General features: G+C 34.2%; 1 protein-coding gene across 1 annotated transcript; it reads right to left on the bottom strand.

Annotated features, from left to right (window-relative positions):
* Positions 1-2,539: 2,539 nt before the first annotated feature.
* LOC144472876 (uncharacterized) lies at positions 2,540-16,042 on the bottom strand. The gene is made up of 4 exons (XM_078186290.1): positions 16,022-16,042; positions 8,444-8,671; positions 3,867-4,167; positions 2,540-2,742 (listed from the first exon to the last, which is right to left on the bottom strand). Exons 1-4 carry the CDS (start codon positions 16,040-16,042, stop codon positions 2,540-2,542), a joined length of 753 nt encoding a protein of 250 aa, XP_078042416.1.
* Positions 16,043-18,299: the final 2,257 nt, after the last annotated feature.

Genomic DNA, 18,299 nt, shown 5'->3' with positions numbered 1-18,299 from the left:
AACACTAGCATGAAAAACGTAAACACTTGAGTTTTTCTTCTCTGACGTCAGCTCTCCGATAAGACGTTGCCAGTAGGTTCGCCCTCGGCGCGTGGCTGTTCCATTACCCACCGCGAAGCATGTTGAACAGCTCTGCCTTGTATGATTCCAAATTGAGACTAGTTACAACCATAATCACGCGCTTGCATTTTATCGCATTTTCGTAACTTCCCCACTACCTCTCGGACGTTAGAGACTATTAACCCTTTGCGCTCGAAGTCAGTTCCACTGGAAATTTGAAATAAATCTTCTGGCTTACAGTATTTCTATCTTATGCGATAAAGTGCATTTTATTAGGTTGGTGCATATAAATACTATATACTATTTAGCCTGTATGGATACTATATACTATTTAGCCCGTAAAAACTGTCCTGAATGTTTAAAATAGTGAAAGTCGCTTGGCGAAAGATCTATATTTTATAAAATTTTATATTATACTTCATTTAATTTCGCAATTGTTTTGTACGACGTATACGTAGTTTTTATGGGCTAAACAGTATGTAAATGGAGACAGTCTGAAAAATTCCATACTATAGTTTATTGATCCGAAAAATCTGAATTTCTTGAAGACAAACATCTATGAATTAATTATATATAACTAACTAACATAAATAAATAACATATTTATTTTCAACTGAACCGATATTCGTTGTTATTGAAAGAAAGTCTATTTGGAGTAAAGAAGATGAAAATCGCGTTACCACGTTATGTTATAAATTTAGTTTATGCAAAATTTAATTTGTAAGTATGTTTTTCAAATTTTAAGTTACGTTAACTGAAAAATAATTCCACGAACATTTATTTTCAAATGTTAAGTTTGACGTAGCTAAATAAAATGTTTATTTTCCAGGTTTTAAGTTGTAATAAATGAGAAATGATTCAGAAACGATTCGCCATTGGATCTCTCGAGTTGTAACAAGCAGAGCGTAATGCTTGGACGTTTTATAGTCGGATTATGAAGACGTAATAATGAAACAGTGATTCTGTAACAATAATGGCACCCGGATCCGCGCGTAACCGTACGCGTTTCATTGCGAGGGTGAGCACGGATGGTATAAGGTTGCGAAAAAGGTTTCGTAGAACTGTGTTGTAACCGGTAATGTGTTCGACCGAACGTATGCACTATAATATGTGCATCTTGGTCATAGTTCGATATGAAACACGTCAGCGGTTACACTGGAACGCGACTGATGATGAGAGGAACACCAACGTTCTGGATGCAGGATGAAAACGCTGCGTGAAACGATCGTAACACAGACACAAAGTTGCAAATGTTATTTTCCTTTTATTCGTCTTAGAATCTGACTCTCAAAATGTACAATAATATAGTGCAGTATATTTTGTTCAATAATTTAGAGTACTATACTTTGTACTACAATTTACGGTAGCACACTTAATGTAATAATGTAGTTCATTATATTTTGAACAATAATTTAATGTATTACGTTTGAACAATAAAATATAATGTATTTTATTTGAAGCAATATAGTATACTATGCTTTAACAAAGATTTTAAAAAATGATATTATTCAAAATTGTCAGTTTGGAGCTACTTTATTAGTAGAATAATTTTATAAATAACAGGTAAAATTGATAGTTAGGTAACATGTGTACTCTTGGCAGGGATAATTGAAAAAAGTTTCTGTACAAATATGCAGTTGCATTTCTTTAGGAATTAGATTACTTGATTATTTTGTTTGTAGATTGATCACCTCATGCCCAATTTCAAAGTAGCCTTAGATCTACATGGTTAGTGGAAGAGATTGATTGTTACTACGTATAATAGTTTAGCAAGTTAGGTAATATACAAGAGTTTGTAGAGGCCTATAGGCAAATATAAGGAGTTGCATCAGTTTCAAATTGAAATCTATTCTCATTCAATACCACGGAACATTGTTACATAAATTAAAATGAGGCACTACTTTCACAAAGTATAGTTATTACCGTGCTCAGCAATATGTACTGTTTTGTACAGAGGCATGGTGCACTATACTGTGTACCATAATGTAGTTCAGTATACCTTGTTTAATAATTTAGGGTACTATATTTTGTATAATAATGTACTGTAGCATTATTGATATAATAATGTAGTTTATTATATTTTGAACAATAATATATAATGTATTATATTTTGAACAATGTTACAATATATGATGTATTATATTTTGAACAATGCACTAGACTAAACGTTGAACAAAAAGATATAAAATAATATTGTCCAAAGTTGTCTACTTTGTATACCAATAAAGAAATCAAAAACGTCAATAAAGACGTATAAAATATTTTTATTACAAAAGGAACGAATATTACAAAATATACTATACTTTAACCCGGAAGGTTAAAAGTAATATTGTTCAAACTTGTCTAATTTGTACACGAATAAGGGAATCAAAGATGGCAATAAGAAAGTATAAAATATTTTTATTATAAAAGGAGCAAATATTACAAAACGCCTCCCCTCCTAATGCTTAGGACCTAATCAATTCAAAATGTACTATAGTCAATGGAAGGCCGGCCCATATGTGGGCGATGGAGCTCTAGAATTGTAACCGTTACGAGAACCAAAATTATTGTAGCTGTTGTCCAGGGCGTTAGAACCGAATTGATAATTGTTGCCATTGTTGTAGTTGTTTCCGTTATTGTAATTCCCGCCATTGTTGTAGTTGGGGTTAGGGGTCTGGTAATTGTACCCTCCATTGTTTCCTTCAATAACAAAACAAATTAAAATGGTAACTCTCTGATAATAAACGTCATCAAACGTTATAACAATTAACTAACGAATTACTGTAATTTTATACACCATATCCACCATATAAATATACGGTATAACTGTCTTCTATTTAAACTAACAACAATTGAATAAAATAATTGTTGAAACATTTTTATAATTATAATATTTTAAGCTGACTCTATTTTTTATGAATTAATTTATGAACACAATACAATAATATGATATATCTATATCGTAAAATATAATACAATAATGATTTTGTAAGCTAATTCTGTAACTCTGTAAGTTAATTTCTTAAAGAATAATGTGTAGATGACTGATTATGATGGATTCACTTTGTAGGAAATAATATACCTTAATTATCTAATCTAAATCCATTGTGTGCCGTAATAATAAAATAACAGTCTTTTAAACTGAATACATTTTGATAAAAATGGCACATGTTCGTTTAGATGACTTACAATTTTTCGTCTTTTACAATACAATATAATATTAATATTAAATTAAATTTAATATTAAACAATAACTACATCGGATGAAAAATTGTATAATAATATTGCAAGTTAAATACTCTTACTGTTAGTAAAAATAATTGGACGATGATATTTCTATAACTAGAATACAGTAATCTTTTAAACTAAATTCAGTAACGTACATAGCGTAACAATAATCGAATAAAATATTAAATAATATTGACATAGATAATTTTATAATCTTGGAAGCCTTTCACATTATAAACATATTTTCCGAATTGCATGCTGGTCATTGATGATTGTAAAATCTGTAGACTCGCATTCCAAACTAAATCGACGTCGCAAATATAATAGTAATCTTGCAAAATGAACACATTTTGTTAAAAAAAAGCACAGCACAACATTAATACAATATTACAAGATAAATCGATGGTGTAAAAAATGATGTAATAATAATATGCAAGCTAATTGTACCTGGATAAAAAATAATATGGTACTAATATGCAAGTTAACTCTACTCAGTTAAAAAGTAATATAATAATAATAATATATACGCTAACTCTACCCGGTAAAAAATAGTGAAACAACTAACTGAATTCAACTCCAACAATAAAAACACCCACCGCCAATATTGTTGCCCTGATAGCCAAACCCGGGCCCTCCTTGATTGTTGTTGTTGTTGTTGTTGTAACCATTATTCTGCGTGTTGTATTGGTCAGGGTAGCTCGCTGTACCCTCGTACCTGACATCCGCGTGGAAACCCGTCCTCCAATCGGCGGTATAAGTGACTATTTGCGTTCTACCATCGGGTAGTTGTACTCTGTACTCGCCCCGTACAGTTTCACCGTCACTGCTCTCCCGTCTGCCAAAATCGTTTCCGGTCGCCTGGTCCTTCACCGCGTAGCCAAACTCGTAGGACATCGGCTGCAACAAGGTCGTGCAACAACCAAACTGGTATTAACCATTTGCACTCGGAGCCATTTTAACTGAAATAATTTTTCTGGTTCGTGGTATTTCCATTCTATTTAACAAAATAAATTTGTATGCATACAAAATTTATTCTTGTGACTCCAACCAACAGTTTTGCTACTTGACAATTTTTTTAATCTAAACCTTATTGTTGTAAAAATTATTTTAGAATGAAATAGAATAATTTTAGTGGTGCCTTAGAGTCACCACTCGAGTGCAAAGGGATAACACCTCCTACCTTCGTTCAACTTCCATTCGACTCGTGTTTCATCGAACAATATTGTTCTCTCGTTGTGTTATTTGACGTAAACTATAGTACAACAACGTACCGAGTGAGTAAAAAGAAAAATGATTTGAAATTTCATCTGTCACCGGCGATTACGTGTGATTTTGCGAGCAAGAAGTGAAAAATGTACTGCGTACGACTTAATAAAATAAAGTATCCTCTTTATTTTCTTTTGTGAATTATTGTACAATTACTACTAAATTAGTTACTCTTTTTTTTCTGTTTAAGAAACAATGTTGCAGTATTTCAACAAAAATTTGGTAGCAACAAAACTCCCATGTTCATTTACTTAATTTATTTAAATTGAAGAGAACTATAATTTAAAATAAACATAAATATCTCTAGTTAACAAAGCGAAACGAATTTCTCCGCATTCAATGACAGAAACATCACGATTAATTGTGAACTGTTGACCCATTTTCGCGGTAGCTAATTGGCGCAGCCGAAAACTGTTAATTGCGTGTGGTTGCATCACCGGTTTTAAGAGACGCACACTCGGCGACGAGGATCATCGATCATCCGCGAAATCATCATCATTCAGCCACAGGATTTACAAGCCCGTTCAGAGAAAAATCTTTGCTTCTGGTGTACGCGATGAGATGCGTCGCATTACGTGGCCTCGCTTTCTTCCGCGATGAAAACGAAGAAGTGGAGCATACGCGTTTCAAGATGGCGATTTAATCTGGCTCGCGCCCGCAGCCCCGGGACACGTCCAGCGGGTTATGCGAGCGCGCATAATCGGACCGTTTAGATTCCCAGGACGATTAGCTAATCGGCAGTAACGATTCGCCCGTAGATTACGCTTGCGGTCGCATCATGCGGTTCACCCTATTAATATTCTTACGCCATTTCACGGCTCGCGGCCCGCGACGCTGTGACGAGATTAATGTGTAGCACAGGATCAACGACACTTCCGCTACCCGTTTTCAACAGAATCGGATCTCCGCGAAAAATCGTGTTTCGAGTTTTTCGAAAAAATTCATTCTCTTTCGATTTATTTGAATATCTTCGTTTTAGAGAATGCAGCGGACCGACTGTTTTGAAAGTTTTATACATGGTTTATCGGAGATTGGAAAAACATCTGTAAAATGTAGTAATCATTATTGGTTATTGTAACAGCCAAGGCATTTCGTTACACTAAAAATTTATTGGACAGCTGTTCAGGTTTAGAACATCTTCGTGAACTTTTTTTCCGGAATTTAGTGAACTTTTTTCAAATTTGATCCCTGATTTTGAAAGAATTTTCTAGTAAAAAAAGACATTATTGGATTTTCATATTAATGCTTATCGATTATTGTAGGAAACGTAAAATTTCATATTAGTCACTTGGAGAACTGTTCTACTTTGGAGCATCTTTTCCAATTGTTTTTGAAGAATATAGTAAATGTACATATTCCTATATTTTTACATATGTTTTTCGGTGATATTGACACTATAGAAATATTTTGAGTACGTCATACTAACTGTTATTAATCAGTATAGAAACTATAAAATTTCATAATGTTCGAAACGTATTTGAAAGTTATTGTAATTCAGATCGCATTTCGGAATTTTTTTTAGAGAAACAAAGAACGAACATTTTTTACATTTTTGCATCTGTTTCACAGTGATCTTCACACTACATATTTATTGTTTAAATTTCATACTAATCGTTTTTTATTATTTTAGGTGGCATACAGTTCCTTTACGTTTATTTTCCACAAGTGATTAAGTAAGTGCCACCGGCAATAAACAATTTGTCATTTATCAAACGTGTAGTGTGAATACTTGAATACGTCGTTAGCAAAATCGCATTATCTCCAACCAAAGAATGATCTCGACTGGGCCGACGCGCAAAAGGAGAGTGGACGCGCTTCTCAGCTTCCCATCGTCATCGTTGCAACTTTGTAGCCGCGCGTTTTCACGTTTCAACACCAGTCCCGCCGCTTGTAGGAGCGGTTATTGTTGTTTTTCGCAATCCGCCTAAGTGCCTCCACCCCCTCGAGCCACATAAAATCGCATAATAACGGCGCAGAACGAGCAGTTAATTTCCTTGAAATGTTACCGTTTAAAAGACGCCACGGCTCGTCCCAGGAAAGTTTCTTTTACTCTTCTGCCCCGGTTAGGACGATGATCAATTATGAAACGCCCTGAGTCGTTACCAATTGCCAAACGAGCGAGCATTGCCGTCAATTGCAGGGCCCGACAACGCTGCAGAGTATATTTTAGCAATTTGGTGAGACGATATTTTGGTATCAACAGTATACTTTTTTTTAATATACTAATATACTTTAGTATACTAATTTTTGTATCACCTTTTGTTGTTGCTACTGGTAATAAACGACATACTATTTAATTTGATATACACTTCTGAAATTGTTCAATGTTAACACTAATTTTTACGGTAGCCGTTTGACAGGCAACATTGTCGCATTAATTCTTTTCAATTAAAATGCAAAAGTTGTATTTAAATCCAACTTGAGCATAGTATTCTGATGAATTTTAGTTAATGAATAATGCTTCCAATAATTTTCATTAAACATTTAAACGAGTATAACGATAAACATTTAACATAAACTCTACCCTGAATTCTAATAAAATTCCTCACACATTGTAGCATTTTGTACGGTGTTGACACATTCTTCAGCATAACTTCAACAATTTCAGAAAATTGTAATATTTTTTTAAATTATTTCAGTCGTATTATTACATCCACCAGTTGGCTCTTTTTATTTAGAGCGAACGCAACGATGTAGATCATAATCTTCATATCGATTTACAAATAATGTTGATATAAAATACAACGATACAGTTCGGATCGTTATCCAAGTTCGGTAAGGTACACTTAAATTGCTGAAACATCGTACCGATGCGAAGATAACAGGCCGGAGGTTTGCATAACATTGTGGCTGGCTCGACAAAGTTCAATGTTACCTATAGAATCGGCTTTAACCCAGATGCAGTGATCTCTCGCAACCCTTGAATTCTCTACGGAACACTCCGAGAGCAAACGGATGTGGAAATCAAAGAAAGGTTGAACGGATCGAGAATCTTACGATCTATTACAACTAGATCACTTCACACCTTCATTGGATAGTCTTACGATAGTGCAATTTGTTTATTTTCTTACCGTTATGCCTCCATTGACGTTTGAACTCAGCTTTACATTGTACCTTTGTTTACCTTGTGTAAATTGGGGTAACTAAATAGCTGAGTATTAGACAGAGCCGGGTAAAACAGTATTTCAAATGGCGATTAATAAATAAGTATTTACTTTTAGATCGTGCGTGTATTTTCGAGAATAAAATATTTAATTTGTTCGGAAGAATGTACTTTTAAAATGAAATATTTTATTCGTTGTAACTCCGTTGCAATTCGTTGTGTTTTATTTGAATAACATTGGATTTGTGCCTGTAGCTCGAAATATTTTATTTATTTATTTTGTTATTATTAAATAAAACTGAACTATTTTAGTAATTTAAGACGAACGAAGTACTTTGTTAATTAACCAAAGCAAAGATGCAATTTACTACATGCAAGTAAATGCATTACATAAAATGTGATAACGTAACAAATCATAACATTTGAAAATGAAATTTATAGTTGTTTTTCAAACACATCTATTGTTCGTAATAGAATGTATCTCTGCGTTAACTGATTAATAAAGTACTTCATTCGTTTTATATTACCAAAATAATTCAATTTTATTTAATCTATTTACATATTTCACTTTTAGATTATCAAAATGAACTATTTCGTTTCATGTTTTACATTATCGAAATAAGATATTTATTCGATGTTTCGTCTATGGATTAACAAAATAAAATATTTTATTTGCTGAAACCGTATATCCTATTTAAAATACTAATTTGTTCGAATTGTGAAGAATCTGTTATTTAAAAAGATAATGAACAATATTTTACAAGATATTTAACATTATATTTTCTCAAATAAAAGATGACTTACTTGGTCGTAATCATTGTCATTTCCATTATCATAATGATGATTACCATGACCGTCGAAGCCACCGTTTCCACCATTCGTGGAACCATGATTGGTGTTGATGTTGTTGTTAATATTGTTGTTGTTGTTGTTGTTGTTGTTGCCAGCATAATTCCCTGGGACGCCATATTGGTTGCTTAACGGAGGCTCGCAGTGGGCAATGCTTATGCTCACTATCACAGCGAGTGATAACTGCAAGCATAAATTCCATACATACAATTATTATTAGTGATCTAATTTAATCATGCCAAATAACTTTAGAATTTCCCACTTCTATAACGACAAATCAAGGATTGAATAATTTCCAGCAAACTAACAAATCTTCTAAAAATGATTAACATTTTTTCCTGACGACACTTTTTGCAACCTTTTTCTATACCTTCAAACGAATCTCGAGAACTTAAAAAAATTTCTACACGAACGAAAAGTCAACGCTATATTTGTTATAAACAATCGAGACTACACCTAAATGGCCGAACATCGAAATAAACCGTGAGGAAAGCAATCGATCTTTGACAATTTTTTGAGAAGCATCCTTTCGATGTGGGTATTCGAAATTTTTTTAAACCTGTTAGGGTATATTTCGAGGATATTCAGGATTTATGTTGAGTAAAGATATTGAATCAATCGAAAGTTACAGCAGGTTTGATTTTAGCTTGCTTAGGTTCTTAAGAATTTCGTTGTAAAAACGATCATTTGTATCGGTGTTCGCAATCTGAGCAAGAAGTATCGTTCAGCGATTAGTCTTAGACGCATCCCCGCAATCCACCGAGAAGTTGTTGCCGAAATCTGTTTTATTGTTGCGCCAGAACACCGCAGGATACTATAGCAAACGTGTAACAGATAGATTCCCAGGCGTGAGGCTGATGCGTCGCTCGAAAGCGAGATGATCAGCTCGTTCACGTTGCGTACCCGAGAAATTAGTGTTTTCCAGCGTCGTGAGAACGTGTGTTCGTTGTTGCATAACCGGGAACCGTTTAAAACCGACACAACGCTGAGCAGACGGCGAAAAAAATCACGAAAAAAGACGCAGAGAACAAATGATTTTCATTAAATCGCCCACCTTCCGCGAGTGTCGATTTTACAAGACTTTGCCGATCTATCTGTCAACCTTTAAAGCACCTGTGGAAATTTGTTCATAAATCGATAATGGTTCTCTCCGTACTTACAACGATTTTGTCATGGAATTATTAAAAAAGGGCTTCTTTGTTATGGCCATTTTAATTCTTGAAATTGAACAGAAATCGATCTAATAAAAATCTATCTAATAAATAAATACATATTGAATAGATAATTTCGACTTGAATAGAATTTAATCGAATTTTTGGTTGAGAAAACTAAAATTTTGCAAATACAGTTTTAGGTTTGATTTTGATAATTGCTGAAAATTTACAAATTGTATATCTGCTGAAAATGCCTGCTTTTGAAGTGAATCATATGGTTTATGAGAAATCGTATTTGCAAATCTTAAAAATGTCTTTTTAATATAAAAGAGTGACCCAAGATTGTTATTATTATTATTATTATTACTATTATTTTTATTATTGTTATTATTATATATATATAAATTTCAGCTTCCCTGCCCCCAAGAAAAAAAAAAGTTATTATTATTACTATTATTATTATAACAATATTAAATTACTAATTCATAGATATCGAAGCAAGAAGAGGCATTGCATAATTTTATAAACTGTAACTTCCTATTGAGAACAAATTTGTCAAGAGCGTGCAGGTAGAGGAAGCGTCTTGCTTTCACGCATTGTTTGCCATGTAGATAAAAACGCAGATAAAAAGAACTTTCATTCATGAATAAATCATTAGCACAATAATGTGACACACAAGAAATTAACTTGTCCATAAATTCCCCTGAATGGCCTGCATGAATTAAAAGTTTGATATTTATTATTCATATAAAAGATTTAATATTTCACACCTAATATCTAACACTTAATGTCTAATATTTAATATATAATAACTAATATTTAATATTTCATATTTAACAACTGATATTTAATATTTCATATTTTACAACTGATATTTAATATTTGATATATAGCATTTAACATTTACTATTTAATATAGAACAGCTGATAATTAATATTTGGTATTTAATATCTAGTATGTAATATTTCATGTTTCACTTTCCATGCTTCATATTCAATGTTTAATATTTAATATTAATTTTATACAAAAGTTTCACTGCATTCGAGTATGTACATTTAGATTAAAAAATTAATGAAGGATCTGATTAATTTTGTTGATGCACAGTGAAAAACACCCAAATAATAGAGAACAGAAGACGAACTAAAATGGAGACAGGCTTTCGTCCATGAATAAATCATTCTTTTGTGTTGCATTTAATTGAATTGCACAATGGTAGATATTTCAGAATGTAGATCGCTTTCCTAAAACCAGGTCTCGATTAAATACAATGCTTGATATATCGGTATTAGCTGATTACTTAATTTTGTGCACACGAAATTCAAGTGAATAAAAATAGATTATGAGAATAAATGGAAGGTGCAAATATGTTCGTGCATTGATATGAGATACGCTTTAATATTTAACTCGAGTAATTGTCGTTATCTTGCTCAACGATCTTCCTGTTGCATCGCTGAAACAGACATTGCCGCTGTTAATTACTCAAACAGAGAGATTCTACGATTGTTTCACACTTTTCAAAGATAAGTATAAATGTCTCTTGTTGTTTCTACGATTAACATAAATGAATTTTCGTCGGAGTGGTTAACGTTGTTTCCGCTGTGTAAAATTCAATAAAGATTCTTGATATTCGTACATACAATAAGTAGCAAAGAATTAAGTAATTAGTAAAGTAACTAGTTAAATATTTAATACAATGTACGCGCTAAGATAGTAAGACAACAAATGTTGAAACAAACAACTAACTCATTGGAATTCTCGAAATAATTATTACGCAAGCGGTATAATAGCCGCGTAACCCTAAAGTTGGAAATTTTATCAAACGAGAAATCAAAGATAGCTTCCGTCTGTCTATCAGGATGTGAGAGACTGCTCTTACGCGAATGGAGGAAGAGGAATCTTTCAACAAGGATATGCAAGCAATGCAAAATTATTTGTATAGAAAGCAGAGATGCATAGATTACAAGAAAGCATGATTGAAAATGGAAGATCGAGAGTTTGACAGTGATTTATGCAGAAAAGGGTACTATTGTTTATCACCACGACAAAGCATACCTTGGTACGGAACTGCCTTTTTAGGCCGCTAATTATGAGAGCATAATTAACTCGCGTGCATTCGAAATGCGCTGCCGGCGTTATTAGTTACTAATTGAAAGACAATTAGCCCAGATATGTTATGCGTTCCGTATGCAACGCGGCGGTAGCCGGCTGAGGCTGCTGGAATATCAAACGTTCATACCAGTATATTCTTACGGAAATTAGAGATTAGATTTTCGGCTATGAAAGTGGCCAGTATGTAATCAAAATTTCTCTAAAAGTAATAACGATTAAAACATAAATATCCATAGTTTATGGAACAATTAAATATAGTATAAGAAACTTGCGTGAGATCTTCAAAATTTATTATTGATTTTGGAAATTGAAGAACTCAACTTTGTGACCAAAATGGCGGCGAGGAACGAGAAAATCCGTAGGTGAGTTAATGATGAATAAACTAAATAATGTAAAGTTCTAGAAACAGAAACCATGCTTAACAATTTCGTACACGATTTCTTGAAATTTATCATGAATATTTGGATTAAAGAATAACCTTTAACTTGATAAAATTTAAGAATTGAATGACATGGAATTCCATAAGCAGAAAATATGTCGACAAATTGTGTATTAAATGTTTTCAATATTTGAAACATTTGACAATTGAATGAGGGATAACATCGAGCAATAAATAAATCCCAAGATTGATTAAAAATTCAAGATCGAATGGTATAAAACTTCGTGGTTGGTTACAAAAATATCTTGAGATGAATCGGACCGAACAGACATCCAAAATGGCAATGTTCAATAAACAAATGTCGAGATTCAAAGCTGAAAATTGAACGATGTAAAATTCTAGAAACAGAAGACACGTGTAACAACTTTGTGTAATGTTTGTAGTTTAATATGAATATTTGATGACGCTGGAGGAGGGGGGACGAACGCGTGATCGAAAATGGCGGCGCGAGATGAAGAAATATCCCGCGAGGAACGTTGAAAGTGGGCACGGAGGCACACAGACCAGGCTTGCACCCGTTCAAATACGTAGTAATTTTCGTAACACGCGAATACCGAAGCGTGTGCATTATGTCATTTAACACGATGATGTTAGAATGGTTGCACGTACACAGGCGATCTACGGTCTACGGTCCGCGGCTTGCGAAATGCTTATGTTGTTATTTATATTCCCGTGTAAACCGCGCGTCCCTTGTACTGCATTAACGGAGATGATTACACAGGACCAAGTGCACTTACATAATGAAATGCAACGGCTTACTGTGCACGCTGCGCCGACAAATGAACCGTGCATCATCGCGGTGCACCTGGAAACGCCAGTTGAACGTACACCCGAGAGAAAAACAAGAAGGACAGAGAGATAATTAGGAAGCGACACGTTTTCTAGACGATTTTCTACAAGTTCACTGGAGATACGACGATTTTCCATCGATTTCACTACTGCGACGATTATATTCTGTTTGCTCACTACATCAGAGTCGAATACGACAGAATGTCTATTTAAAAAGAAAATGTAAAAAAAATGTTTCTTCTCGAATATATAAATTTCCTTCACTTAAAAAGGCAATTCAGTTCGATAATGTTTATTGTTGTAAATAATGTGCAAAATTTTGTAAATTTAAAGCGACCATTTTACTACATGATTTTATTTCTTGTCAACTGCAATGCACAAGAACATTAAGAAAGATGCATTAGAGACTCGTTTGTCTATTTTTCTTCTTATTGGAAATCGTCCTTTTCTAAGAAATAACTTTGTTAACCGCGGTGCATAATGACGTTGAGATAAATACATCAACGAGTAGTTTATTTATTTTTTCGTCGGCCGAACTGCTTTCACAAATAATTATTACAATAATTATTATAAAATCATTTGTTTGTCTCTTATCCTTAAAAATAATCTTATTACAATAATGACTTTTGGACAAACATCATTGAAATGTCGTCGCTTTAATTGGAAAAATAGAATGTTGATCAACGTAAATGAAACAACATCTTTCAGAATGCCCAATGCACGTAGCAATAGCAAATTAACTACAAATTAATGTAATCGAATTTTGAAACTTCATATAAATGAAATTAACACTTTTCATATAATTTAGTCCAAGTGAAAAGATTAATTAATAGAATTAGAATTAAAAACGAATTAATAGAATTAGAATTAACAATTCGAAGTGATTGAAATATCAAAATTAAATATCCAATTCAATGCAAAAATTGAATTCCATTAAAAAATTCTAACGATTCGAAGAATGCGTTTTCCATGTAAAGTGCATTCGCTGAGGGTATGTGGTAATTTTCTCCGACTGTTTTACCAGTTCTGGGGCAGTCCAGAACGCTGAGGACTTCTAAAGGAGATTTACAACGGTTGTGGTTAGGCAAATGGTGGAAGAGACCTTAGAGAACGCTCCGGAGACATTGCATCTTGCTCTTCCACTTCAGACTGCAAGTGCAGCAACTGCAAAGTGCAGTGGTGCACTTGGCCAAAGAAATGTGGTCGATTCTGTTTCTTCATTTCTAGGAGCAATGGAGAGAACCGCCATCTTTGTTGCACAACCCAGAAATAAAACAAATCATCGAAGAAAAGTAACCTAATTAAATGATCGTAACTTCTCGAGACACACGAGATTACAATATTGCAAAATATTAACTTGATCTCGCGAATATCGATCATAATGTGTAACAGTAACATAACAAAATCGATCATTTTCATTGACAGATTCTGATAGCTCTAACGAATTTTAAGGACTTTTTTCTGATGGCTCTGAGCGCCAAACGAGTTTTCTATTCCGAGGGAGGATCAATTAGCTGATTACACAGCTTGATAGGTAATATAACGTTTCGTGGCGGTCGATTCTGTTTAATGACGCATTAGCGGCGCGCATTAGTTCGTAGCTAATTACAGAAACGTGGTTAAATCGAATTTCGCAGTTCGACCTTTGGCATCCGGCATTTTTTCCCGCCCGTTGGAGGAACGCAAAAACGTCGGAACGCGAATAACCATGTGAAAGTGAAGCTAGGTTGATAATCGGTGTAAGTACAAACTCAGTAAGATTATAATGCACTTTACCCTGAAGGGAATCATTAGCAGCCGAGAGAAGATGTATCGTTACGTTAGAGAAATCACGGTGGAAATATTTCCTCGTATCCTGCGATTTCAATAATGGAAAATAATTAACAAATTAAGAATAGATTAAACGTTAATACCTCGGTAAATTATTGCTCGTTTAGGTGCTCGTCATTTTATTACAGCTGTGTATAATGATTTCATGAACTATTAATACGGCTCTAGTTTTTTTATTAGTAGAATTATATAGAGCCTATACATTTACAGTAGAACAAAACTTTACAGATTGAGTCATTGTAGTTAGGATGAAAACAGTTATATCATTATCTTATAAACTAATAGCATATGAACAATGAAGCCGTGATTAGTTGCATTTACTTCGTGCAAGTAATAATGGTAATAATAGTAGTAATAAAAATAGTAATAATAAAACCAACAATAACAGTAATAATAATAAAAATTTATGAGTCACTGAGTAGACACAACTGATAGCAAAAGTTAGAAGAATTAAATCCTCTCTTTATCAGCTAAATGAAATCACTCCACACCCAAAGCATAATAACTCTTATGTAAAATATATATTAAGTAACATACATACCTGACCATTGAATTAGGATCAAACGATAACATTTCATCTTTCTTAACTGTACCACTACTATAATAATTACCATCGATTCAGTTCTATGTCAGTCAATATAATTATTTGTAAAAATGAGCAGACGAAGAACAAAACAGTTAAAAAAATCTACAACAAATCAAAGACGGCATTAAGGATTATTAAGCAAATTATTAAGGAAAAGGTAAGTTCTTGCAACAAGGGTTCAATTCACATAAAGATTCACAGTCTACATCGTAAATCCCTCACTCGTTTACACACCACTAGATAGATCATCGTGCAAGATGAAAATTGAAAAATTGAACCAAAAGCTTGCGGCTCTTTCCATTAACTTTAGCAAATACATGAATAAAAAAATACAGCAATGTTCATAAAAATCATCCGTCGATCCTACAATCTCAAATTTCACAGAAAATCCGTAGCCTACACACCACCGATCACCACGACGTAACAAAAAGATCAGGGAGAATTGGCAAAATTCAGTAATTGGAAGGAAATGCTACGAAATAATAAGATCCTAATTGAATGGCCAGGAGCTGCGACGTCACTAGCTCGCGAACCACCAACCGGCACAGGCTCGAAGCAGAAGCGGTCACCGAACGTGTCCAAGCATCGATCCTCTCGTCACTATCGTTTACGCTTATCCGTTTACCTGTCGCACTATCCTGTCCATACTAGAGCGAACCGAGAGAGACCCGAGAGAGCACTGTTGATACGAAATGCTGAATATTATGGTGACGTTTCGCCGGTTCCCGACTAGCTTATATAGAGAGACCGGCTACGCCTACAAAGATTCATTTCCTGTCGAGCACGGATTCGCCGTGAACAGGCCCCCGTGATCATGCTGGAAGGAGGATCCTCCTCGTGGATCCCCAGCCGGATAAAACAGCTCACCGTCTCTCTCTCTCCCCGGCACCCGGCTCTTTGGTTTACTCCAGTTCACATAGTTCAGGACGCGAAGCGTGAGGAAAGCCCGCGCTTTATTTCCCATTGTTCTAGGCCGGCAGAGTATGTATATGCGATTTCGGGGCCGGCGCGCGGCGCGGCGCTTCTTGGCGCGCGTATGAGAGGAACGCGCGCCTCTTCCAGAGCGGAGAAAGTTGGTTACTTCACCGCGTGGGACCACCACCGGACCATCTCCTCTGCTGCTCCTGGCAGCTGACGCCGTGCCGCAAAGCCGCTCGCTTTTCGAGCCGGCTAATTAGCCAATTGAGTCTTAATTAAACCAGGACCATTGTCCAGCCCCTGCCACCCCGGATACCCAGCTAGCGTAATCCTGCATGCTTCACCGGCACCTCCTGTACGAAAATAAACGTGTGGCAATCCGCTTCTAAAAGGATCCTGCCGACTCTGGCTCCATTCAAATCATTATGGATCATTCGGACTTTAACCCCTTGCCGTGCCATTTTCTTTAGAAGTTGTACGATTAGAATTTCTTCGATCGCACTAAATTCTTAGATGAAAAAGGAAATTTTATATTTATCGTGTGCTTATATCTACTTGAACGTTTAAATATTGGTAACGAGGGAATAAAATTTTATTCCCAGTTAAAGGAACGGATGAATATTCATACCTAATAGATTATTACTAGAAATCTCCGTCACGAGTCTGACTCGTTAAAGTACGGCAAGGGGTGTTGTAGTGTAAATGGCGTTCATTTGTATTTTCCTGTAAGGGAACTATGTAACTATGTGCCGTGAACAATTGTAGAGACTCAAAGTAACTTTTACATTCTTAATGATATTTGAACAAGAGCTTAAAAGAACTTATTTGTGTATTTCTGTATTAAGAAAATAATAGAAAATAGAAATATACGACTGTAGTTTCATTTTTATCTACAGGGTTGTACATTTGTATAAACATAACAAGACATAACCTGACATAACCTAACATAACAAAACAATCATATTTGTACATTTCAATGTTTGACATAATAGGAAATAGGAATATACGAATACGATATTTTATTAAATTTTCGTTTCAATATCAGTAACGATGTGATAGTTTATAATTTTACAGACCACAGTATAGTGAGTTTTTTGCAAACCCATGATTTTAATTGTTTTACACATCCGAAATAAATAAACAAGGAAAATACCTAATCAGGATGTGTTTAGCTATTATTAGATAGCATAGGATAAAAAAAGTTAACCATTTTTAAAAAATGACAGTACTTCAAAGTTGAAGTATTGATTTTTGTTGATTTTTTTAACTTCAGCAGACTAAAAAATATTTTGTAGAAAATTAATCAAACAAAAAATACAATTTCGAAGTCATGTATGGAATATTTTTTATTCGCTGATCTAACGCTAAAGTTATGTAATTGTTTACATATTTTCATTACTTACTTCGAAATTAGCTTTCTATGATCGATGTTTAGAGCAATGTTCCTGTTTTGTCGACCTATCGTGCTGATCGGGTTGTCAACCCTTTAGCGTTCCGCGAACCATATGGGGTTTACACTGCCCCCGACAACGCCCCCGAGTTACGGGGCGTCCGTCATGCAGATTTCCCCCGCGTTAATAAAAAAAAAAAAAACTATATGGGATTGAAAATGTACCTCAGTAATTTCATGTTTTAATCACAATATTTGTGTTTGCATTTTTGTAGAATACAGTATCGGTATTAATGAATGATATCTATCCGAAATAGATATTACAAAGTAACCAACGTTTATTTCAAAATACTAATTGTAGTTTTATATGATCGGTAAAAAAATCTATATTATCAATACTACACTTCAAAAACAGAAAATTTACTCAAAAATAGAAATCCTGTGGATATTGAACAGCTGCTACTGACTGATAAATATGCTATATTCGCGTATCATCAAAAAATAATGTTTCTGTAATGTTTTCCAGTGGATATCTCAGTTTGAAATTCATGAGTCGTATAAAATACACTTCGGGAATGAAGATATAAAGTGAAAT

Source organism: Augochlora pura, chromosome 7 (assembly GCF_028453695.1).
Source record: "Augochlora pura isolate Apur16 chromosome 7, APUR_v2.2.1, whole genome shotgun sequence".
In the NCBI taxonomy this organism is placed as follows: Eukaryota; Metazoa; Arthropoda; class Insecta; order Hymenoptera; family Halictidae; genus Augochlora; species Augochlora pura.
Note: the sequence above shows the minus strand (reverse complement) of the source record. Positions and strands in the feature narration are given on the sequence as shown.

What these genes read in the sequence shown, in the direction of transcription:
- LOC144472876 (XM_078186290.1), bottom strand. Translation starts at nt 16,042, where the DNA reads ATGGACAGGATAGTGCGACAG. An exon ending in TGGACAGGATAGTGCGACAG is followed by an intron (nt 8,672 to 16,021) that starts GTAAACGGATAA and finishes TTATGCTTGCAG; the next exon opens with TTATCACTCGCTGTGATAGT. An exon ending in TCAGGGCAACAATATTGGCG is followed by an intron (nt 2,743 to 3,866) that starts GTGGGTGTTTTT and finishes TTGTTATTGAAG; the next exon opens with GAAACAATGGAGGGTACAAT.